Here is a 25658-nt window from a genome sequence, read left to right as displayed (position 1 = left end):
AAATTCTCAGCTTACTTGAGAAATTAGAATTCATCAGGGAATCAGAGTCCTCAGCCTCAGAAACAATTTAGCTGACTGTGGGGGACAGAGAAAGAAATACATCCCAAAATCTCATCTCATCAACCTTGAAAATGAAAAAATACATTTCTGTCACACTGGATTAATTTCTCTTTGACTTTCCACTTCAGCAAATCCCATGAGTCCACACTGCGCTGTGCTCACAGCAGGAAGCTCCATCTTCTCCTGGTCAGGCAGGTTCACAAGCAGTGGAGTTACTGAGGTCCAGCCAGCTGCTCTCAGCAAAGAGAGTGGAACAGTCAGCATCTGCTTGTTCCACCCCGCAGTGCAAAGGAGGCAAATCAGCCTCATCTGCCATAAAACAGTGTTTGTGCCAGTCAAATTCTGCCTCAGCTGAGGGGGCTGCAGGTAGTCAAGCACAGTGACAGTGTGACAATGGCATCCTAAACCACTCTCCACCCACCACTGTCTGATCATAGCCAGACTCACCCACTATCTTGGGACAAATGGAAATGCAGATTTGGGGTGTCTGAGTCTTCAAATATATCTTCATCATAGTACAGCATGATGTTCACTAGATTCCTGCATTTTCTGCTTTGCCTCATGTCACAAAAGTAGCAGTTCTGCAGGCAACTCAAGCATATGACTACTTTTGGCATTTCTGTTTTGGGGAAGATAATAGGCAAAACCAAGGCCACCCCTGTATAGCAACATGCTCCAAAAAAACTGTTCAGCATTCCTTCTATTAAAAAACCTTGGAAGTTGTTATTAAAACTGGATATTATTTTGCTTAAATGCTGAAACCAGAGAAATAATTTTAAGGATTCCTTCAAGTCTCATTTTTAGTTTAGACACATTCATGTTAAGTCCATTCTGCTTCCCATGCTCCACTACTATTTTCTCTCATCATAAAGCAGCTAGACACACCCTGCCAGTTGAACAGGTAACCATTTTAGATTGCACTAAATCATCTCAAGCAGTGCTTGAAATTGTTCATTAGGGCTGTAGGTGTTCCCATGATAAGGGGAGATTTCAGCCCCCTCTTGACTCTCTTTAAAGAGGCTCCCTGTGTGGATATGTGTCACTTGTCAGCATGCAGTTATCTGTCCATCCACCCTCTGACACATCCTGGATCAGGCAGGTGAGTGAATACTGGGACAGGGACAGTTTGCTGAGTGTTTGGCATGCTGGGGCACCTTCTTATTAATTTTGCAGGCAACTATATTAGGAGACCACTGCCAGACAGGACCCAAGGCTGGGCCACTTGTGGTACTGATTGTGCCTGCAGCATGCATTTCCTTTGCTACTTTACACTTGGGTGTTACCCCTGCCTTACTGAGTGCTCCATAGTCTGCTTGGCTGTGGTCTTGTCACCAGCAGAGCTTACTCTGAAGCAGCACTTGGAGCAGATGCTGAATGGCTCAGATGGAGTCAGCAAGCAGCACAGGCTAGTGCAGGGCTAGCAGGAAAGCAGTGGTTTATTCTTTAAGCAGATGCATCTTCCCTTAAATGATTTTTATGTCATAAGGGACAGAGTGTCTCAAAGATGAAGTGACAAGGTGAACAATAAAGGAGGAGCAAGATGTGATGTGGTTGGCAGATCAAGATGAAAGGCTGTTCCCCATGCAGTATAGGGGAACCCCCTCCTCACATACACACACACGCACTCACGTGCTACATATGTTCTTCTGACACAACATCCAGGATTAGCTGAAGTGGAACCAGTGCAGCCAAATTCCCCCATGAGTCAGACTGACAGCACAGCTGTCTGTATTCTCCAAGTTCTCCACTGAAACAGAAAACTGCTGCTTTGCTTCACTCAAGCATGGAGACGAGGAGATTGTCTGTGGTGGGGTGACCCTGGCTGGACAGCAAGAGCCAGTCAAAGCTTCTCTATTACTCAGCTGGACAGAGGAATGAAAAAAAAGCAACAACATGGGCTTTCCACAGGGTCACAGCCTCTTCCAGGCACTCACGTGCTCTGTTATGGCATCCTCCATGGACTGCAGATGGATCTCTGCTCCCTTATGGACCTCCATGGGCTGTGGGGGTACTTCACTGTGGACTGCAGGGGAATCTGTTCTGGTACCTGGAGGAGCTCCTCTTCCTGCTTCTGCACTGACCTGGGTGTCTGCAGGGCTGTTTCTGACACACCCTCACTCCTCTGTCTGGCTGCAGTTGTGCAGATTTTTCTCCCTTTCCTAACTGTGTTATCCCATAGTCTCTACCACCATTGCTAATGGGCCCAGCCATGCCCAGCAGCAGGTCTGTCTTGGAGCCTGCTAGCATTGGCTCTGTTAGACACAGGGAAATGTCTAGAAGCTTCTCACAGAACCCACCTGTGCAACCCATCACCCAACACAGTGATCCTGCTAATGATCAGACAGGAACTTCAGACTCCTAATTGAATATGTTTTGTAATGTCAAAGGCACACACAAACTGCTTCATGCCCTCCCAATCTTCTCTGCTCTATCCTGCTTCTTGAAGGAAGATTCTGTCTGGAAAATTACTGAAAAGCCAGAAGGAACCTGAGTGTGGTTAAGGCTCCCCTGTCTGTTTCAGCCCTGCTGATGATTGCCCGTGAGCCATCACACCTGCACTCACACTGTATTCAGCCCCCTGTAACCATTTCATCAGCATTGTAAAGCACTGGCAGCTTGTCTCAGTGCTGTGTATTGTGGTCAGCACTGGAGCTTCTTATGGAGATGAGTGGAAGTCAGGTTGTATTTAGTGCTGCAAGTATTTGCCTCCATAGTCTCGCTTTATGTCTCTCTGAACAGCAAAATTCATGTGCCCTGCAAACTACCAGCCTTTTATTCTAGAGACAGAGGTAACCAATGCATTTCCAAGTTCTGTACTGAGAAATTACTCTGATTTAAGGTTTTGATTTCAATCCTGAATCAGTCTCTTAAGTTGCTCAAGCCAGAGTGAGTTATTAATCCAATTCTTTTCCTGCCAAGTTCCATGTACATTTATTCACCTCTGCTGTCAGCAGGAGCAGGCTGGGTATGGTTTGCAAGTGTATGTACTCTTGTCTCCATGTTCCTCATCATCACAATCTCTAGTCATCCCTGCTGCTTATGTCTCCCTCAAGAAAGGGAGCCTTGGATATGTTTCCCCCTGCTCTGACTCGTGAGGAAGGGAAAGTGTTGGCTCACCTTGAACTTGCACACCATAGAAGCATGCTGCTTTTCCACAACAAGTGAGAAAAGCTGCTCTTCTCTCCAAGTGGAAATAAAATCTGCAAAAGAAAAAAAAAAAAAAAAAAAGACAACCCAACAACAGAATTCACACATTGCAGGAAAGGACAAAGCAAAACAAATTCACTATTCAGGCTCCTCAGTAAGAAGTCTGGTACACCTGTTATTCAGGCATGCCACAAAAGTAGTTTCCAGCATTTTCTCACACTCTGGAGAATTTTTTTTTTTTTTAACTGGTCTCATTCCTGCCTTACTGGCCCCGCGCTCAGCTTTTCCATACAAGTCTTGCCTGCCATTGCACGATGAGGTTGGGGCAGTTAGCTCAACTTTTGTGACTTACTGGTAACTCAGCACAAATGATCTTCCACAAGATACAAGGAAGGACTTTGAATCAGAAAATTTAATATCAATTTATATACATCCCTGGGTTCCCATCCCTGCTAGAGGCAGAGCCATATTAGTACAGCACAGTATTGGGGTCCATGCAGTAACCAGCTGCAGACAGGCACAAGGTCTGTGCCCATTGTCTGCCTCAGCTTGGTTTCATCCAGAAGTTCCAAGACTTTATGGATCTCGGAGACCCAGATTTTAGTGTGTTGCTGTCAACAGGCTGCTGTGAGCAAAGGTAGATTAGTTTTAGTCCCTGATGACCTTGGAGAAAGTGGGACATAGCTCATCTGGCCTTTGCAGCATCCCTTCATAAGAGGTGGCAAGCTCATGCCTTTGCTGTTAGTTCTGCTGTGCTTTTTGCCACTGTCAGATCTGGGTTTCTTCTTATGGCAGCCAGCTAGGCTGCTGCTCTAATTTTGCTTTTCCCATTCCTATCTCCTATGCAGAGAAGCAGAGGGAGCTGGCTCGGAAGGGGTCTCTGAAGAATGGCAACATGGGAAGCCCAGTTAATCAGCAGCCCAAGAAGAACAACGTGATGGCACGAACAAGGTAAAGGACTGGAGAAATACCGGCAGTTGTGCTCTGAGCTGCAATCCCTAATGGTCCTGGGGTGGTCAGGGATAGTGTTCATTGCATTTGTCTGCTGCCAGCCACACTGCAAGAGCAGTGATGGCCCTTCCTGGAGCCAGGGGGCTCAAATGCTCTGTGTTGCGTTGCATCCCACCCCGGGAAGATGCATGGACAGCTGAGCCCAGTACCAGTGGTAGTGCAGCCTGCAGAAGGCAGAGGCAGCCCAGCCAGCTTAAAATCAGGGCGTTGATAGAGCCATCCTGCAGGTTCTGAGTAGTCTCAGGTAACACCTAATCCTGCCAGTGGGAGAAGAGCTGTGCTTCTTCATGAAACATGGACTGGTTTAGAGATTAGTTCTGCCTTGGTTGCTTTTGTCAGTGTGAGTTCCACTGCTCCTTTTTGATGGTGACCTGTTCTGCTACTGTCAGATGTAATGAAGGCTTGTAAATAATCCGTCTCTGTGTGACTTTCTATACACCTTCTCCACCCTTGGAACAGCGTTGTCACACTTTGCTGGAGATGCTTTGGAAGAGCTCTGTTAGAGAGTATTAGGCAGTACTACAACTTCTGTAAACAAAGAAATTCTGAGCTGGATATTTTCTTTTAGAGTATTTTTATTTTTTGTCCATGCAGACTGCAGTACACCAATGTATTACTTACCGGTGTTCAGAAGGGAGGAAACCCCATGAGCCCACAAGATTGCATGCTTTGCATGCTGCTAGAAAGGTGGAAGGTTTTAGTGGAGGACCTCACTTAAAATGATGGAGGAATCTGCGGAATGCTGGATTTTTACTGATGAATGGGAAAGCTACCTGGATTACCATATATTAAGTAGAATAGGAGCTGCAGATCAGAGCCTCTCTATATGCAATGCATCTGAAAGATGAGATTTCTTGTTCACACTAATTCCCCAGACCCAAAATATTATTCATAAATCCTGACAGGACCTTGTCAACTTTTAGTTGTAAGCCCCTGAAATATAGGGGGAATATGCTGCATTGCTTCCTCTCTGTGTTCAGGTGTTGTGGCCATATAAAAGAGCCAGACTCTTCATGCCAGCAAGAAATTCAGTAACTGTGCTCAGCTGGGTTTTCCATGACCACTGGTCCTCCTTATCTTCCAAGTACATTCTAGAAAATCTTGTTTTCTTTTGGCAATAGGCTGCAAGCTAGCATCCTGAGTGGAATGGTAGCAGATCTGCTGCTTGAGAGGTTTTGAAACACTGAAATTAGTGGAGGAAGATAATAAGGGAGAGAAGGTGGTATAAATAGAAGTATCTACCTGTATCGTGAGTGAATTTTCCATGGAGAGATTGTTGTTTCCAAGCTGCCAATGGAAAGAGCAGAGCAGTGACACCTATTGACAAAAGATTTCAAGCAGCCAGCTCAGTTTTATTTCACTTAAGGACATCTGAGCACCTCTGAATGCTTCAGTCTGTCTTGTCACAGACAGGGCAACACCAGCAAGGCAGAAATGCCACAAGCTTGTTCAGGCAGGTTTTCACAGGGTAACAGTTGCAGTATAATGGGATATATTCCAGGAGGATACACTGCAAAATTTCCAGATTATTATTTAAGTCTGAACTGTTGGCTTCCTCAGGTCTCTGCGGGAGAATTAAGCTAAAAGCATTTTCCCTTTTTTGACAGTTCTGCTCTTCTCATCAAATAAGTTTTCTTTGTGCTTTGCCTCTCCTACTCTCTACTCCACCTCCTCCTTCTTCCCCAAGACTTCTGTTATTCTGTATTATCCCTGTGGATTTCTGACATCCAGCCTCTAGCACCAGGTTGCCTTCACCATTCAGTCCTCTTCTGGGACTAAGGTGCAGCCAGTCTTACAGGTGAGAGTAACTGCATCCATAACACTCTCAGTCTCCCTAAAAGCAAATTAACTGGGAATGAGGTAGGGGTGATGCTCTTTCTATGAGCACAGACAGAGCCCATTACACCATCCACACCACTTGAACACATCTGGATGCTACAGTCCACTCAGGGTAACCTAAACTTGGACCTTATGGTCCAACTTGTGTTGTTTCAAATGAGCAAAAACACAAAGACAAAGAAACTTATACCACAGCAGCTGTAGACAAAAGCAGCTACCACCGCTACCCGACTTTATTGCAAGGATGGTGAGAAGTGAAGATAAGGACAATCAGGATGTGAGGGAAAGACTTAAATCGGGGCAGAGACACTATAACAGTTTTTGTCTGTTGCAGTTAAATTAAAGTTTTTTATTATTAAGAAAAAAGACATTTCTCAAGAAGAAGATGTAGTGGGATTTTTTTTCATCAAGTAAATATCCCCACAGTGTTCTCCTCTTAGATCACCTGAGAGTGATTTGTTCACTGATGATTTAATAACAACTGTCAGTGAGTATATATGGAGCAGGGACTGGAAAACTGGAGAGTGAAAATAGGAGTCAGTACTTCTGATATCTGTATGGGCAAACCTGTGCTGCCAAATCTCAGCTTCAGTTCCAGACATCTTTGCTTCTTGACTTCCTGCCTACATACCTCAGGAGCAGGAGGACTGCCCCACTTCCATGAGAAGGGCTACTGAATTTTGCAAGTGGATCATATTTTTCCCAGTCCCCTAGTGCAGCAGTTTGGAAATTCTGTGTCAGGATTTAAATTAATTTATTTATTTTATGTTTCAGTGAACACAGTAAGAAAATATAACTAATTGTGAACTTATATATCTGCTTTGTTACAGGATTTGATATATCTTACTCTCCCTGAGCCTGGCCACTGACAGTGTTTGCCAGGACTTCTTATCTCTAAAATTGTTAATGGCTTGCTGCAATTATCTGGGCAGAAGCAGAAAAACATTTCAGGTGGTTAGAGAGTAGTTGGAGCATGGATGAGATGGATAATTTTATTTAGATTTATATTTCTTAAACTCTTAGTGAAGCATCATTGTGCATCATGGTGTGTTGTTAAAGACCACTTGGGAGAAAACCTGACTTAACTTATTGAAAGAAGATTTTTGTCACTTCTATCGTTCTTACAGCTGAATAAAGAATCTTACTCCATTTGCTGGGTTTAGTTAATCTTATTTTAATTGAACCAAATTATTTTTGCCTTTTTTTTGGATGAAAGAACTCCGTTGTGAACAGGATACCATTGTATTTACACATTTTCCTTATCCTAGAAGTTCTGAAGCCTGCACTCCATTTCACAAACTCTCCCAAGCAGTTAAAGGTGCAGAGTCATCCTCAGCCTTTGTAACACTACTGATTAACTGAAAGTCATCACAAAAAAATGGAATTTAAAAAGTACTGGTCTGACTGGTTTCTTATGCTGGGCACACCAGCTCAGATTTCTAATATTACTAAATTTAATACTGAGACCTCAGAAACGTTGTGTTGTCAGGGACCTGGATAGGGATTCAGAAAGAGGCACTACATAATATCCCTGATGTCCAACAAACACTGGGATCACTCTGGTCTCTGACTTCCCCTAGCCTCCTTCTCCTGTGTACTTACTGCTGGTGTCAGGTACCCTTGCCAGGAAAAAAACAGGCAACACAAAAATGAGCAATCTGATATGACAGGCAGTGCTAGCCAAACAGGTTTACCAGAATGAAGTACAGAGAGTCCCAATGTTTTTTTTTTCTTCCAGGAAGGGGTATGTTCCCAAGGCATGCCCAGTGTTAATCCCTTTGAAACTACTGTAGGCTACCCAGAGACACAGCTTACTCCCTCTGAATTGCACCCATTTAAACATCTTCACCAATAAGTGGGAGCTTGCAAAGAAGTGAAATGGGGAAAGCCAGCTATCATATGGCTTTACCCTAGGCAGTGTGTGGTTCTGAGCTTTACTGTGTGGTTAATGGACAACATTTAATTATTTCAGGCTCGTCGTTCCCAACAAGGGCTACTCGTCGCTAGACCAGAGTCCAGATGAAAAGCCCCTGGTAGCCCTGGATACAGACAGGTATGCAAAAGGTTTTAAAGGTGATATAGATGACAGCTTAAGTGAGTTTTCATTCCAGAGGGCAGCACTCACACTCTTCCCTCCACTGTTCCCTCTGGCCTATGCCATGGTGACATACGACCTATGTTCTGTGTGAGAGCAAGTGAGAAGAGCTGTGATGAGAAAAGTGCACTGTGATGGAAAGATTTGAGGGTCACAGATGAAAGCTGCTCCACAGGCTCCCTTGATGTAACTTCTCTGTGCCTCAAGAACAGTTTCATGGCACAAGAAAGATAGGACTAAGTGGGGAATACAGGTCTCATCTAACCAATTCCTTCTTTGCTGTGTGTTGTACTTCCCTGCAGTGATGATGACTTTGATATGTCCAGATATTCCTCCTCGGGATACTCATCAGCTGAGGTGAGTTATACTCTCTCTTGCCATCCTTGCTATGAATGCAAATAACAGAGCTGCCAGAAATGGCTTATAAGAGGCCTTGCACAGGCAGAAATGGCTACACAACAAATTTAGTAGTGGTATAAGACTCCGTGAGTCTGGAAGGGGCCATGGCAGAAACTGTGTCATGTTACTTTCTACCCTGGTGATCCAGTGGCTCCATATTCTCACTGCCATGGCACAGAGATCTGCCCATCAGCAGTTTTCACAGCAACCTTTGGTTTCACTCAAACTTTCCCTCATTCTGCCTAGTCCTGCAGTGACCCATGAGATGCAAAAGCATCATCTTGTCTGCCATGGCAGTTCAGCAACTGTATGTATGCCAAGGACACAAAGAATCTGAGGGTATGCTGTGATTTCCACTTATTGGAGTGGTCAGGGTCACCCAGTGTGTGTTTAATTGGAGCAAGCAGAAATTCCAGGGAAGACTTGCAGATACGAACTTTTGCCCTTTCAAAGAGAAAAGGCAGGAAGCTCAGGCTTGCTAGTCCCTCTGCATTGTTTCTGAGTATATTCCCACACTCTCTCATGAATTTGTTGTTCAGCCTCTGGCTACTGCTTCTACAGGATTTTGCATTCAGGGTGCTGAGCAGCTGTTCTGCCCACAAACTGCTCAGAACTCTTGCCCCTTGTATTTCTTCCTTGGATAAAATACCTCTGAAACCCTGGGAAACAGCTAAGAGCAGTGACCATATCATATGATCTGAGCTGTTTCTGTGCCCTAAGTGTTGTTTATATAGATCCAGTTAAACAGCACTTGAATCTGAGGTCAGAGAGCCAAACTTTACCATCTTTTAACTGCTGTAGTGTGCCCCAGACTGAGCGGGAGAACTGCCCATCTGCCAGTAAGTAATATTATTGCATTACTTTAACTGAGGGCTTGTCCTCAGGGAAAAAATATTCCAGAACAAAATAGTGTATCTCACTCTAGATATTCATATTCTGGAGAAGCTAGTACCCTCCCCTCACCTGAGGTCAAAAACTAGGACTGTAGGGCAGTTGTTAATGGTGGGGAAATACGTTCCCAAATAAGGAACCTCCTACATCTTCTGACCACCAGAAGTAAGAAGTCCCAAGTGTTTGACTGTTCATCTCTTTGTCTGTAGCAGATCAACCAAGACTTGAACATCCAGCTGCTAAAGGATGGGTACCGGTTAGATGAGATCCCGGATGACGAGGACCTCGACCTAATCCCCCCTAAATCGGTCAACCCTACCTGCATGTGTTGCCAAGCCACCTCCTCCACCGCCTGTCACATCCAGTAGTGAGGCCGGCAGGCTGTGATCAGTGCTTTCCACTATAACTGTAAAACTTAACAGCCATTGCTTCCTCCTATGGTAGGACGTGCACCTCTTTGTGTTCATGGAGCCAGGAGAAACCAAAAAATTCATTTTATGATTGGTTGATAACTCATTTTAAACTATGGTAAAACAAAAAGGAAGTTGCTCAATGTGCCAGGCAGTGCCTGGCAGAGCTGACTGGTCTGGAGAGCGAATGCAGAGGGGTCCAGAGATACCTCCTTGGTTTGTTTAGGCACTGGGGATATTTTGTAAAGTGTCTTTTTCCAGAATGGGAAAGGTCAGATGGGACTTCAGGTAATCCTGCCCATTGAAACCAATCCATCTGCAAGATTAGGGCAAGTTGGAGGTATCAAAGTGTTTTACCAATGAGAGGAAGTCAGTTCTTAATTCATTCACTAAACCTGTTCCATTTGCATAACCAAAATTATATAACTGGGGCACAGGAAGGGGGACGGACCAGGGCATCCTTTCTTATGGCAAGGCTAGCCAGGACTAGCATGACACAATTCATTCACTTGCAAAAGGGACAAGTAGCTGACATCCCACTGTGAGTCAGTACTAGCTAGAGCTGTTGTGTCACATAGCCAATGCAATCTACCCTTAGCGCCACATTAAATTACCACCAAACACATCAGATTTGATCTGCAATCCACTCATGCACTTCAAGGATTTGCTCATTGCCCAGGAATACCAACCAGACTTGTGACTTCAGTTCAGTCACGTATTCTGACTTCAGCCTGTATTTAATCCCTGTGCAACCCATCTCTTTCCAAAAATCTTAAACTTTGTTCAGCTGAGAAGAAATGAATCCTGCATGAGTCAGGACTAGAGATGTACAGCCTGAACAACAGTGCTGGAAAAGCTAGTTGAAGACCGCACATTTTAACAGTGCTTGACTCTTGATATTCCCTTGACACCGTGTCTCTGTGTGCCTGTGGGAGAAACTCGTTAATGCCGAAGTCATCAGTGTGGTGGGGTCAGACTTGAGAGGAATTTTCAGCTTCAGGTGAAAGATGCCCATAAGAGGAAACTCCTCTTCACCCCCTATCTGCCCAGTTGTGAGCCAGACATGGTCCCAGGTCAGGAGCAGTTGGTGCTGGAAAAGTTAGGAAACCTGTTAGATTAGTTTGCTGGCCTGAGCTCCTAGTTCACCAGCAGATTGTTTTGAATGCAGAATCACTTCTGGAATTAGGAAACCTGTCCTCTCACTACTGCAGCATATACGAGGGATGGGCTGGCATTTTTCTTGGTGTTGAAATCTTTTGCCACAGATTCTTGTGTCTTCCTGGCCTTTCAGGGGGAAGAACAACCTGCCTTGGGTCATCACCTGCTTTGTAGGCTGGGAAAGGAAAAAATAAGGCCAGTTCTGAGCTTCCCATAAGAATCCTGAGTCACAAAGCAGAGCTTGAGCTGCACCAGAACAGACAGATCCCCCATCTGAAAACTATATAAAGTGAGCTGAGGCTTTAAGAAATCTTAATTAGCAGGAGATTTTTTTAACATCCTGGAGATTTAATCTGTGCAGTGCAAAGCTTGATACCAGCCACAGTGTGAGTGAAAGAGCAGGCACACAAGATTCCCGGGCTTATTTACTTGATGTTATTGACAACATTTAAAGCTGTGCTTGTCCCCTCTGCCTAAAACAACATGCTGTCACCCTGGTTCCAGGCCATAGAAAGAGGACTTGAATGGTGCTGTTTACTGAGCACCCCGCCTCTTCATGCAGAAGTGATGGTTAACTTGCCAACTCTTGTAGGGATAGTGTTCCTCAAGTGAATTAATTTCCTTTTCTTACCACCTGGTAGTGCTGACGGGGAATATTTCCAAAATACAACTCAGGTACGAGGCTGTCTGGAGGTGGGGGAAGTAGAGAGTAGAGAGAAAGATAAAAGGGAATAACATTCCTTAAGGAGTCTTTTTTTAATGGGGAATATGGTCAAAACCTAATAGAAATACCACAGTAAAACCAAATCCTATAGGACATGACCAACGCTCTTTAAATCTTCACTCTTCTGGAGAAGGACTTTGCAGTTCAGCACTGGTATCATGGAATGTCTTCATCACATTTATCCTCCTGGGTCAGACTCTGTGCCTTCCAGCCGGGCTGCACATGCTCAGCCTTTCCCACAGCCCTTGCTCAGGAGCTCGGAGCATTTCAGAGTGCCTGCTAGAGCAACAAGTCATCTCTTTACCTGGTCCAGCCACTGAGGGCTGCACATGCCACAGGTCTCCATCATGCTGCCATCATAGAATCACGCCATCATCTAGGTTCAAAAACACCCTTAAGATCACTGAGTCCAGCAATAACCAAGCACTGTCCTGTTCAGTCTAGGATAGAATGAAGCTTGCTGTCACTGTTATCTCTCAGGGTTAACACCTCTCCTCTGAGGGACAGACTTCCATTTAGTGGACTTGGCAGTGCTGGATTATGATCTTAAAGGTCTTTTCCAATTTGAGGGATTCTATGACACCCACTGTCCCATGGCACCAAGTCCTTTTATTCCCCCTGTTGCTGGTTTTTGCTTGCCATGTGCCCTGAGACATCCCCCAACCCTGCAACTGCCTTCAGTCCTTTGCATTTTGTGATGTGCATCTGCTTCTAGCACAGCCCTTTAGGGAGGGGGGGAGATAAATTCAGATGTTCCACCCAATGCTTCCTCCAAATACAAACCGAAGCACAACTCAAGCGTTTTTGCCTGTGCACAGAAGGAGTTGGTTGCAGAAACAGTTGGTTTGGCATGACAATACAGGACCATAAAATGGCAATTTTTTGGCTTCTCCTCTCTATGCTTTGTGTTCATATATTTTACTAGGGGGATAATGTAGAAAGGGTGGGGAAAAGTAGTTACCTGTGTAGGGTCGTTATCAGAAAGGCTGAGTGGCTTAAGGCAATGCACATGTAGCTGTCACAGAGAACTGAACACTAACCCTTCTGAACTGCAGCCTCTTCAGCAGATTATGACCATGCAGCATGTTTGTTGGCTCATTGTGGAATGTTGAGGACTGCCCATTGGTATGTATCAACCACAGATGAGGCTGGTTCCCCTGTCTGGGCTCATGTTCAGACCTTTGCTTTAGCCAGCAGGTTTTCTGTATGCCCTCAGAGTCACAGAATAGGTCAGGCTGGAAGGGGCCACAGTGGGGTCATCTGATCCAGCCTTACTGCTCAAGCAACCCTTGTTGGAGGTTATGCTGTGGTGAATTCCTGGGAAGGTGTGGAGATAGATGGCTATCCTGGCACTGCTCTCCTTAGACCAGTCTCTGCCACCATAGCCAGAAGAAGGCAGGAGCACAGACTGACTCTCTGTCACAGCATTTCTACAAAATCTACGGAGCTGCTGGGTGCTCTCCTAAATGCAGATGGCATGCAAGAAAGAAAATCGTTCCTTCCTCCAGTCTTTACACCAAACAAGATGGCCCTCTCAGGCCACATTTTCAATCCAAAGTTGTACAGAAAACCAAGGGGAGGAACACCATGGAGTATGAAATGCTGCATTTCTGTCTACCTAAATTACCATGCAAACAGAATGTAAGGATATTGATGCTGGTGCCTCCACAAAAAAATTTGCATTTGATGCCTCCTAAAGCCAGACTGGGTTTTTGTTAGGATTTTATGTAATGTCAGTCACCAAATTATGTGAGCTTCAGCAAATCCTTTTATCAGGTGTTAATCTGACAAAATATCAGCTAGTATCCTTAAATGTGAGCTGGATTTGAACTCCAGGGTCTCAGTACTCTGTTCAGTCTCTCTTGTCTGCAAACTCCACATTTCCAGATGTCTTTGGGAGGAGGAACATCCTCCTAGTCTTGAGGAAGGTCTATAGATAGTGTGTTCATGTCTGCTTTTCTCATGTTTGTACATAAACCTCGGCTGAAAGGAGGCTGATGCCCATTCTGAAGGCTCATTTGATACCTTACCAGACTGTCATGGTTTGACACTGGCACAATGCCAGCGCCTCCATGAAAATATACTTTTTAAAATAATTGCTGTGAGATGTGATCAGGAACAGAGCAGAGCAGGCCCAAACTTAGTAACTAAGGAAAGAACTTTATTAAACTACTACTACTATAAAAACTACAAACACTAAATCCTGGATGAAGACTTTCTAAAACACCCCTCCTCCTCCCACCTAATTCCTAAACAAACTCAACAGTGAGACACCACCCAGGATCCTGATCAAGTTGCCACCCTTCAGATATTCGAATACTCAGTCTTTCAAGGGAGACAGGAGTCTCTCCTGTGCCACAGACCCCCCCCAGGAAACACAATTGCCACCCTTGTGTTTCCATGTCACACATGGCAACTGCCTGGAGAAAATCTGCCATGGTGACACTCTCCTTCCATGTCACAGTGCTCTCACCACCATGCATGGACAGACTGCTCATAGGGCTCCTTTAAGGATGCTTTGCCGTGGACCAAAAGAGACAACAGTTCAGTTTCTCATTTTGGGACTACAGTCCCCCCCATTTTCCCCTGGGGCTGAGGGTCCAAGAACAGAGGTCTTCTGCTCCTCTTCTTCTTCCTTGAAGATAGAGGGCTTCTCCACACCTTCTCTCTACTCCTCTGCTGGTAATCACTGAAACAGGTCTCCTGGCACACCAACACACCACCCTAAGTGCAGCTTCTGTTACGAGAATTTGGTTCAGTCTATGGCTAACAAGAGAAGTCCAGCCACAAGCCACTCCATCATCTCTTTCCAACTCGAAAATTTCTTTTTCCATCATCTCGGATCCCAGACTGTCTCTCTTCTACTTCAAATCAAGGAGGAGTAATATTTCACAAAGCCTTCATTTCTCAGGAAAGGGTTAAAAGCTCAGACTCCCTGGACGGCTGATATCTCTGCCCAGCAGCTGACTCCCAAGGCCAAGGCTGGGCGCCTTCCCCCCCCCCCTCCTTCTCTTCCGCACCGGCAAAGTTACAGGTGCCGTCCGGACTCTCTGTCTCTTCCCTCTGGAGGGGGATGACAAAGACATCTCCGCTTCTTTCCACCCTTCCGTCCACAGGAGCTGGCTCGGTTCCAGTCCTTCTACCCCTCGGCTCACCTCGACCAGGCTGCATGGCTTCCCCTGCCCACCCAGCCCCATGGCTGGGCAGGGGAGGTCTGCACAGCACCCTGACCAGAACCAAAGAGAGCGAGCTCTTGGGAGTTCTTGCTTTTAACCCCCTGTGTTCTCAGAGGCGTATCCCTGTCTTCAGTGGTCACTTCAGGTGCCAATATCCAAACTTGACCACTGATTGGTTTGACCCAACTTCCTGAAGAAAAAAAAAATCACTTCCATGTCAAACCACGACACAGACACATCTTGAAGTGAACCCTTGGAGGAGCCACTGGGTGATAAATGACATTGCAGCACGTCTGCAATGTGTGTGCTTGGCCATTGGATCTGCTGTGCTCTCCTGGCTGTCCTGCCTGCAGATGCCTTGCAGCTGTAAAAGCAGGTGGCCATTCCTTCTGCATGGACTTTGAGAGGGACTTCAGGACAGCTTCCCCACAGACAAGATGGACTCAGCTCCTTCTGGTTTGTTTCACCAGCTCTTGTCCCAGAAGGAGGCACCTCTTGTTCAGCAGTTCACTGGCTGACACACAGGTCTGCAATCCTGAGTAGAATCCTTCCCTTTCCATGCACAGTCTGATCCTGAGCTGGCCTGTAGGCTGTGCAGGAGAATGCAGGAGGCTTGAAAAATGCAGCACCCTGTGTGTGACTCGACAGAAACATGAAGATGCTTTTGAAGAAAGGAAGGACCCAGCTGGGCAACAGATGGAAACAGGAAAAGGAAAACAAGCAATAACTAGAAAGATTGCCAAGTGCTGTCTTTGCCTAGGGCAGATCCCAGTTGTCCGAGTTGATCTGTCTCAGTGCCATGCTGATGCCAGCAGGGAGCAAAGCTTTATTTCAGATGTACACACCAGAAACACCCTGTCCCTGAGCTGGCAGTGCAGCCAAATGCAGCCCTGGTGGGTCTGCTGGACTGTTAGAGCACAGAAATGAGACCTGGGGTCTTTGCTGCTGTTGGTATTTGCTCTAACCTCAGGCAAGCCACATCCCTTCTTGATGTCCATTCCCTTCTGCAGCACATGGGAGAAACCTGCCTTCCCAAAGTGCTGCCACCATCCTGCATGGATACTGCCAAGTGTGAGAGGCACCATTGATAGGACAGTTCTGCAAGCAGGATGTAAATATCATGTTATAGAAATTGAATTCCTATTTTCAAAGTACTACTCTGCTTTCCCTCTGTTTACCATCTTCTGATGTTCCTCATGCATGCCAGAATGCAGCAGGGTGGAGGTTAGTACAGAGGTTAAACATCTTTGGAGAAAGATTTTTGTCAAGGATATGTTATCCAGTTACTCGGCAGCTGACTCTTGCACAACTGCCTTCTGAGTTTGCTTGCTCCCAGAGGGAACATGTACAATGACTTGGTGGCCCAACAGCACCATCCACTGATAGCAGAATTAAGGAATTTAGGAGTGCAACTTGAGATGGCAAGATGTGGTGAAGGGGAACAAAGGATTGAAAGGCTCATTTTTAGGATATTCCCATGGCAGTTTCATGCTCTTGCTTTTAGCAACCATATCATCTTAGCCTTTAGACTGGTGGTTCTGCCTGGGCTGCTCCTTGGCTTTTCCATTCTCACTTCAAACCCATCTGGGGTATTGCCACTCTTACCTAGAATGCCGTAGGCTTTGGCACCTGGCTGCTGCTTGGCTCAGCAAGCTTGGGCTGCATGTTCAAAAGCAACATCTGCATAGAGGAGCAGTGCCATGGAAAGGTCCTCATTTTAAGCTGCTTTTCACCTCTAGACACACTTGTCTCTTCCTTTCAAGGCTCAGCTGTGAGAGGGATTGCTCCAAACCACACCTCATCAGACAAACCCACCTTTGTTACAGAACCACACAAGACCTGAAGCAGAAGGGCTGGGAATTTAGCATAAAGGGAGATTTTGTGGCCAGGATTATCTGCAGGAGGTCAGTGGAGGTTTCTCATAGTAGTTGTGGTCCATATTTTAACTTCCTGTATTATGTAGCTGAGCTGCTGCATTGCTTCCCAAAAATTACAGCTACATCCCTTCCTTTGCCCCACTTGACATTGCTGGCAGTCCCAGGATGACAGCAGCTGAACTCTGCCTGTCTGAGCACATCTTTGACAGCTTGCTGGGGAGGCAGAGGCTGGGACTGAGATCACACAGAGCACAGCCCCATGGCCCACAAAAGCATGCAGCAAACTGTGTCACAGAGCAGCACCGACACCAGCAGGACAGGTTGCAGCTTTCCCTGGTGCCTACTGGAAAGCAGTAGGCACCAGGAAAAAGCCACTGAAAGGCCATTCTAAGTCCCATAGCTGCTAAGATATTTACCCTTCTAGAGCAGCATTTCTCCTCTAGCTGCCCATACAGCTGTCCCAGGTGAGCTCCCTGGGAAGCACTGCTCTTCACCCAGGCTGCCTTTTTGCTTTTGCAACCTAAATAAGCTGCAACTCCATTTGGTACCCACCTTCCTCAAGCCTCCATGATTTGGGAGACACAGTTTGTTGAGAGATATAGTGCAGACACGTGGAAAGAGCTGAAAAACTTGGGCAAGCACTCTTCATGACAGACCTTCATATCCACCCCCAGTTCACAGATTTGTTTGTTCAGTTTCTTTGCATGGAGAAGCTGCAGTAGCAGCTGTGTTCAACTTGTGGCTGCCTCTGTCCTAAGACAAACCCCAAGCAAAAGTCAGGCCAGCTATAGGTCAGTGAACATGATGGGGTGAGAATCAGACAGGAGGCTGGGATTTCTCTTCACCCACATGATGGCTGTGGGGCTGAGGATTCACCAGGTTCGTGCAAAACCTGGTGAGATGCAGCCCACCAAGCCGGATGCCTTCACCCTCCTGGCCTCGGTGCTGTGGGTCCAGGTCTGCAGATCAGGTCCCACACCTGCCAACCCACATGCTCCTGGTGTAGGCTTGAGTCCTGCAGCAGAGGCCTTAGTGGGGAGGCTGTTGGCTCTGCTTTTGCTGCACTGGGGCAGGGTGCTCTGAGATGGTGGTGGGGCTGTAGTTCCGCTGGGAGAAAGACTCTGGTGGAGGATGAAGTCTTGCAGGGGAGACAGTTCAGAATGTTGGGTTTTTCCCCTCCCCTTTTTGCACTTTTTAAACCCTTTTTACTCCTTCCACAGAGGTTACTGAACCTTCAGTTTAATAAGGGAGATGAGCTGCCATTAAATAGGTTTCTGAAGGGTCTGAAAGCAGGTGCTGACTGGCGTGCACAGCCGGTCTGTGCCTGACGTGATTTCCAGACCTCATTGTCCAACCTGTAGCAGAGTCACCCCATGAGCTGGGCAAGGACTGGGGTGGGAGGGTCAGCACTGGCCATCATGCTAAACAGCCGTGGCTTCCCAAACTGAAGAAGAATCAGACCAGAAGATGGGGGAAGGAGCAACCGCAGTAGAAGGATAGCTAGTTGTCACAAGTAATCTTTGGTATCCGTGTCCAGTGGTTAGTCCTAGAATTGCAAGCCTTGTTATATTGCACACACGTCCTCCTTCCACTCCCCTTTTCTCAAAGCAGCCGTCGCCTTTCTTCCCCCTGCCCCATGCACTAGTGATGAGCATCAGAGGCAGTTGCACCAAAGTGATTCTCAGCCCAGTTCTGCATCCCCCTTTCCCACCCGAACCCAAGGCAACCCGGACAGTTGTTGGCCTTCACAAGTCTAGTAATTCCAGTTGGGTTTCTTTCCTTGTGTTTCATGGCTTCCTTCCCATGCACTCTAGCAGGGCAGTACAGGAGGCTCTGACCATGTCCCAGGAAGTTTCTTTGCCCCCAGCAGCACCTTGCTGACATGCACCTTACTGGGAATGTACTGGGTCAATGCTGGTGAGATCTGGCACTGCCGATCTTGAATGGGTGGCAGATAATGGGGATCCACCCAAGGAAGTTGGCAGAAAGTGGCTACTGTCCCTTTTCTTTTCTTTTTTGAGGGAGAGGGGGATTTTTTTGGCATTACAATTATTGTCCATCTTCCAGTGGCCAAGTTCTGGGCTGCATTAATAATTGGGGTTCATTGGCTGTCCAGGCAGGTGTGGAGCTCTGCACCAACCTTAATAGCAAATGTCATGGCTGTAGCCAGAGTCTGTGTACAGGATGGGTTTCTTCCATGCTGGCAAAGTACTTTCAGCAGGCTCCAGATGGACACTTCTGGCAGACAGAAAAACAGCACTCCTCCAAGTCCAGATCAAATCTGCACTTCCATTTACTGTCCTCAGCATGGGAAAAAAAAATCAACCTAAGCAAATGCCTTCCAGGTCTCCATTCCCCTGTGTGGTGCCTGATGCCCCAGGGAAAGGGGTGGTGGGAGGCATTTCAGGGTCACCAAAAGCAAGATCCTTCTTGGATTTATTTAATGGAAATACGTTTCAGGACGGGAGACCTCCCGACCTTTGTGTTAATCTCAAGAGCAGGAGATGAATTTCTGGCTGTCCTTGCATATAGTGAAATATAACTGAAACAGCCAAACACAATTAGAGTTAAATGTAGGGTTTGACCTGAATAACCTTTTAATTAGGAAGATAAATTTGTTGTAGCTTGACCTTAGTCCTTGTTAGGAGCCTGCTAATCATTTGACATGCAGAGTGTATTAATGCTGCACTTAACTTGGCCATTGTTTTTTTTATCTGGTTTTGGGAGTTTTTTCACTCCCAAAGCATCAGTCTGCATCTTGTATGGGTTTTCTTTTGTTCCCTTTTTTCCCATTCAGATCATGTAGCACACTGTTGTACTTTTGTTCCAGTCTGTGTAGAGTATTGCCTTAAACAGATCAGTTGTGTTATGGTTTGTTTTGGGTTTTCTCTTTTCTACCATCAGTTTTATGCATTAATTTATTTTAAAATGTGGGGTTTTTTTTTCAAAAACATGAAAAACATGTATAATATTTTTTTTAACATTTCCATTGCAGTATTTATCATTGTTACTGGTTGTGTGTAGTGTAACGGAATTAATGATATTAAAAAGCATACATATGAAAACCAGCCTGACAGCCTTTTTTTTCATTGGAACAAACCAGGGTGAGGGGGTATGGACTGCACCAGCTCCTCTGAGCCCCCAGCAGTTGCAGACACTGAAACCAGGGGTGCACGCCATGGCCTGTGGCTGCTGTGACCTGTGTGAATGGCAGAGGTAAATATTCCAGGACTGGACACCAACGTTTGGGAAACATGAGTCCCCAGGGCAGCAGGAAGGCAACAAGGCTGGACCCAGCTCCTGCAACTGGTCTGCAAGAAGCAGAAAGAACTGCTGCATCTGTACAACATCAATGGGTGAAATAACCTTTTCTCCAGCCTTGCAGGTGTTCTGCCCCTCTAAGCTGTTGGCACAGGAGCCAAGCCCTGATTTTAAAGTCCAATACCAGCAGCTGGAAAACCTGTGGACCACCAGGGATAGAGGACAGCCATGGAGGCCAGTGGATCATGCTGGCAACAAATCTGGTGCAAGATTAGTACTCCCACAGCTGAGAGATGGGTTACACCTCTGCACAGTGGTGCTCCCCAGACCTGTGACCTTGGGTTGCTCCAAGACCAGGGAGCTGAGGCAGGGATAGGCACTGCAGTGTCCTCCCAGCCTCCCTCTGACTCCCTGGAAAGAATGGGGCTGATGGAGGGCCTAAACCTGGCTTAACAGAGTGCAGTAGGGTGTGAAAATCAAGGGCAGCTTGTTTTCTTTTTCTCTAAGGGCACATAATTCACTTTTACTGGGACCCACTCAGGTGTTCCAGGTTGTCCAGCAGCAGACCAGGCAGGGCTCTGCAATCCTTCAGGGGCACAGGTTGACATCTCCCCTGCCAAGATGGGTGTGGTTCTACACCCATGGATCTGCCAGAATGAAGCAGCAGAGGGATTGGAACAGAGAGCATAGCAGGGCTCTGAGTGGGCACTGTGTTACAAGCCAGAGCAGAGTAGGGCTTGGCTTGTCCCCATCCCTGCAGGGGCATCTCTGCTCAACTCCCCAGCTCTGGAGAAAGCAAACCCAGTTCATGCTGCTTTCACTCTGGCATGACCCAGCTGCCTCTGCGCTGAGCTGGATGAGGATTGCTCACTCTGATTGCAGAGATCATTACTCGGATGGACCAGCAAACAAGGCACACAGGATCACCCAAATACAGCTTTTAATTAAAAAGGAGAGACAGAGCAGGCAATAATTTCCCTGGCTACCTCATCAGGCTGGGGCAGCTGTACTGGTGCTGTGCCACAGGCATTGGCTGCACTGGTTTGGGGATCTCTGCCTGCAGCTGGATTGCTGTAGGATTTCCAATGAAATACAGGAGAAAGGGGCTTGAAAAGCCACAATCACTGCTCCTGCACCTCCCAAAATAAAATTATCTTGACTAGGACCGGCTGAAACTATTTCCTACCATTGTAAAGTAGCTGCTGGCAGGACGGGAGGGAGCTGGGAGCCAAGACAAAACGAGGAGAGTATAGCCCAAGAGGGAGGTAGGCATGAATTGCAGTCAGGGAGCATGGCTATGGGACTGACAGAAAGCCACCAAATCCCAGTGCTCCCATTCTGTGGCATCACTAATCACATGAACGTCACCCTGGGCTGCAAGTGCCAACCCACACCTGTCCCAGCAGAGGCTGCATGTTCCTCTTCTCTAAAAAACACAGGACCCTCAGCAGCACTTGCACCAACACCTACTGCTCGCTGTGCTCTGTCAGAAAGACCATCCAAGTGTGGGCTCCACAGGAGCTCTGGAAATAGAACAAGTTTGTAACACAAGTAAGTGCTTCAGGAGGAGGAAACTTTGGGGTTTCTACACCTACCCAGTTGCAGATGCAGGAGAGTAGCACAAGGACTCAGAGGGTGCCTCACTGTATCTCTGTAGTGAGGTAGTGTCGTGCTCCCTGATCAGGAGAGTGTTTGATACCCCCTGGCATATGCTTGCTGACTTGTCCCTTGGAGCTGCATCCTGCAGTGGCTTTGGTCTCTTAGAGTTGGCAGAGCAGAAACTCTGACATGTCAGCCTTGTCCATGGAGAGGTTTCAGAGAGCACCAGGCACAGGATCTGCTGAAGAAGAGAAACTGAGGCAGTGACAGGGCTCATGCCTGTCAGGCTTAGGCTACTGTTTGACGTGGTGATGATGGGGTTGCTCTGAGAGCTGCTATAACACAGTTCCCAGACTCAGATGAGTTCCAGCTTGTGGGTCTTCCATGCCAGGGGACCATGTGAAGGGCTGGGGAGAGTTCTGAGCACCTTAAAAATCCCTCCCAGCCTTGGTCCTGCAGGAGGAGCAATCCCTGAGCCAACCACTCAAAGGGCATCTGTGGGACACAGCTTTCCCCTCACAGGCTAAGAAGGTCACCAGCACTGAGGCAAAGCCCACTGCAAACCAGCTCATCTCCTGCAGCCTCGTTACCATGTGCATGGTAATGAGGGAGCAAGCAGAGGGCATGGACAGGGACATCACCACTGTGCAGGACAGAAATAGTGCATGCTACCAACCAGGGCACCCCTCTCCTCCATGAAACACAGCCCTCTCAGGCCTTGCCTGCTGCAGGATTCTGGTACAGTCCTGTAACTCCCTTTCCAACCTCTGCTTGCCCCATTCCTGGCAGTCCCAGTGCACTCACCCCATCTCCCACTAGGCAAAGTGCTCAAATGTCTGTGGACACCCTGGATGCAGGGGCAGAGGAGCCAATGATTCTATCCTCTGTCCTATGGTTTTGGGTGAGTGGGGAGCTTGGGGAGAGAATCACAGCACTGCTGCAACCCCCTGGAAGGCTTGATGGTAAGATCTTCAGCTGCATTTCCAGCATTAGAGCCTGCCTAGTAATCAGTTTCACCATGTGTCCCAGAAGCTGTGAATGCAGATGCTACCACATGGAATGGGTGTCTCTTCCCCTCCCTACTGTCTGTAGGGATTAACAATGCCCCCATTACAAAATCCATTGGCCAAGGTCAGCCCAAGCAGCTGATTTAGGTGGCAATGCAGGAGAGCTACAGAACACCATCAGCCATCAATCTCACTGCCTATCGGCCTGAGATGAACTGATTGTCCAGTTCCAAAAGTTCTGCCAAGGTGCTAGCTGTCCTTCTGTGTCAGAGAGAGAACATCTCCATGGGTTCTGAGCTCTGATGGTGCTGGCAGTGGATCTTTTCAATACCTCTTTGCCTCTTGTGTCCTCCTCCCAATGCCAAAGGGATGCTCACTCAGTATATGTGCTTGTGGCTTTGCCATGGCCATCCATCTCCTTTCCTGGACTAAGACTGTCCCTGTCCCAGGGATATCTGCACATCCTGAAGGTTCTGACTTCCAGTGGCCCATAAGTATCTCCTGGTAGTAAGTGCTGCCTGGGGAGTAGTCTCCTGGTGCCCCATAGTCCCCAAGGACCTCTATGACAGATCCTTGAGAAAGCCAGATTTACTCCCTGGACAGCTGTTTGTATGCATGGTCTCACCCAGCCATGCTTGGGACTGTACAACACCTGAAATCCTGCTGGCATCCCTGAGCCCAACTGCATGTACCTTAGCATCTCCCAGATTTTGGGGCCACGTCAGTGTTCCTTGTGCTGCTCTTGTATTTTCTGTTGTCATTGTGTGCTGTGCTTACCAAGAACATGTTCCCTGGCCACACTGTTTGTTATGCAGTAATCAGCCCTGTCCTTCACCCACTGGTGAAGGTCTGGCAGCACCTTTTAATCCCCACATATTTACCTTTAGGATGTCCCTGTTGCTGAAGCAGCTTTTTTCAGCCCTGGGCAGAGGGCAGAAAATATGCTGTTCAACCAGCACAGTCATCATTCTGCTACTGCATCAAATTGCCATGGGCCAAAATTAGGTGTGAGACTTAGCAGAAAACCTGTGATTGGCTTTAAATTCCTGAGTTTAGAAACTAAAATCAAGCAACAAGAAGAATAAACAAGGAGCACTGGATTCCCCATATATGTCCCTGTGCCTGAGCCTCAGAGAGAAGTTTCTCAAGGTCTTCTCCACTGAGAAACAGGAATATTTTCCTCTATTGGCATGGGTCTGGTAATGGAAATTTTAGGGAATCGACCATGCAAAACAGAGTGGTGTTTGCAGGCAGGGAGACCCTCTGGAAATGGCCCATTGAGGTGGCAATGCCAGGGTACATTAATTTTATCTCAGAAGCTTACTTTGCCCCACAGCACTGGTGAAGGGCAAATGTGGTCTTTCATTAAAAGTGGTTTGGGCAATTTTTCCCCTCAGATCCTCTCCCACCACCTGGGGAAGTTCCTGGGAAGCATGGAGAAACTTCATTGACTGCTGGTTTGGTGGGCACTTTAACAGCCATTGCAGGCTGGTGCCCTCCCACCATGCACAAGCTAGAGACCGAGAAAGCACGCAAGGCAAAGCTCTTGGAGCATAGTAACACAGCCAAAAATAGAAGCTGTCACTGACACCCGTGTTTGTCGGCTTCATGCTGGGCTGCTGAGGACGTGCTTGCTTTTGGCAAGTTGTCCAGGAAGAGCTGCCATCCATCTGGGATACTGAGCACTGACACAGGCTAAATAAGGAGGGGTACTTTGAAAGCAGCACATAATTAATGAAGGCGTGAAATGCCCTTGTCGGACTCTGATCTGAGAGCACAGTGCCAGGGGCAACACCACCCGGGCCCCTCCATTTGTGCTGCTGATCATAAATCCTCGGCACTGTGGCCCTCACAGTGGGGGGATGCTTCAGCACAGAGCTCTGTGGGGACCCCCACCCCAATGTGGCAGCAGCCTGCCATGCTGTGCCCACACCAAGCAGTACCCTAATCCTCCTGGGAGCAGGGAAACCCCATGAAACCCCATCTCTCACTAAAACCATCCTGTGAATAGCATGTCCCGGCCTAAAAGCACCCCGTTGAAAAACATTGAAAAATTTGCACCCCATTGAAAAATTTGGGGCACGGCCCCAAATCATTCCATGACAAGCACATCCCAGCCCCAAAGCATCTCATGAAAAGCCCATCCCGACTCAAAAGGATCCCGGCACAGCCCTGCCAGCGCCAAACTCCGATCCCTCCCAGTCCCGGGGGTACCCCCATCCCCACGCACGCCCGGACACCCCCAGCAGGTCCAGCCCTCGGCGCGCCTGGAGCTGCCCTCCTGGACCGAACTACATCTCCCATCGGGGAGCGCCGGTCCGTGGGCCGGTCCGTGGGCCGGTCCGGGGCGGGAGCCGGGGCGGGGCGGGCAGCGCCCAACCCCGGAACCGCGCTCAGCCCCGAGCCCGGAGCCCCCGGACCGGCAGACCCGGCCATGGCCCGGCGGTGCCGGTGAGTGAGCGGCTCCCGGGGCTGCGCTCGGGGCGGGGGGCACAAGCCCGGCTTGGGGGGTGCGGGCGGAGGCGGGTGAGGGGGCTCCCTCCCGCAGACCCTAGGCTGCGGCATCGGCGATGGCTCGGGAAGGCCCACGGGGAGCGGGATGAAGGAGCTGAGCTTTGCCCGGACCTCGGGGAGCGAGCCCTGCGCACCTCGCCGTGCAGGGACCGCGCGAGTTCCCCGATGGGTGGGAGTCTGGCCGCCCAGAGAAGATGAACGGAGCCGGGAGACACGTCCGCGGCACCACTTGCAAAGTGTAGCTTCAACTTTTGCCGCTTGATAAGATGCTTGTCGTTGAAAACTTTGCAGATGGGTATAGGCAGCTAATTGTGCTCTGTGCTGGGTTGGGTTTGGAATGGGTTTTGGGACAGCCGCTATCACTGATGGCAAGGAGCAGCCAAAGCTGTTAGAAAGCACAAATGCTTCTTCTCCTTTTCCCCCCTTACCACCTTGGGATACTCATGATGTCCAAGGGGCAAATGCCTGGCACAGCAGACACCTACATCCC

At 47.8% G+C, this 25658-nt stretch overlaps 1 protein-coding gene across 3 annotated transcripts in view; it reads left to right on the top strand.

The window, feature by feature from the left end:
• FAM219A (family with sequence similarity 219 member A) overlaps positions 1–19852 on the top strand; it is a 94796-nt gene extending 74944 nt beyond the window's left edge. For 2 of the 3 annotated variants that reach the window (XM_068175851.1, XM_068175849.1), the window contains exons 3-6: positions 4056–4158; positions 8030–8110; positions 8455–8509; positions 9652–19852. In XM_068175851.1, coding sequence (XP_068031952.1) covers positions 4056–4158; positions 8030–8110; positions 8455–8509; positions 9652–9810 — 398 coding nt within the window. In that variant the 3' untranslated portion in view covers positions 9811–19852. The remainder of the gene's footprint in view (positions 1–4055; positions 4159–8029; positions 8111–8454; positions 8510–9651) is intronic. The other variant, XM_068175850.1, reaches the window with a different exon arrangement.
• Positions 19853–25658: the final 5806 nt, after the last annotated feature.

Source organism: Anomalospiza imberbis, chromosome Z, assembly GCF_031753505.1.
Source record: "Anomalospiza imberbis isolate Cuckoo-Finch-1a 21T00152 chromosome Z, ASM3175350v1, whole genome shotgun sequence".
Taxonomy (NCBI): domain Eukaryota; kingdom Metazoa; phylum Chordata; class Aves; order Passeriformes; family Viduidae; genus Anomalospiza; species Anomalospiza imberbis.
The sequence above is the reverse complement of the archived record's forward strand: the minus strand, read 5'-3'. Positions and strand labels throughout refer to the sequence as shown.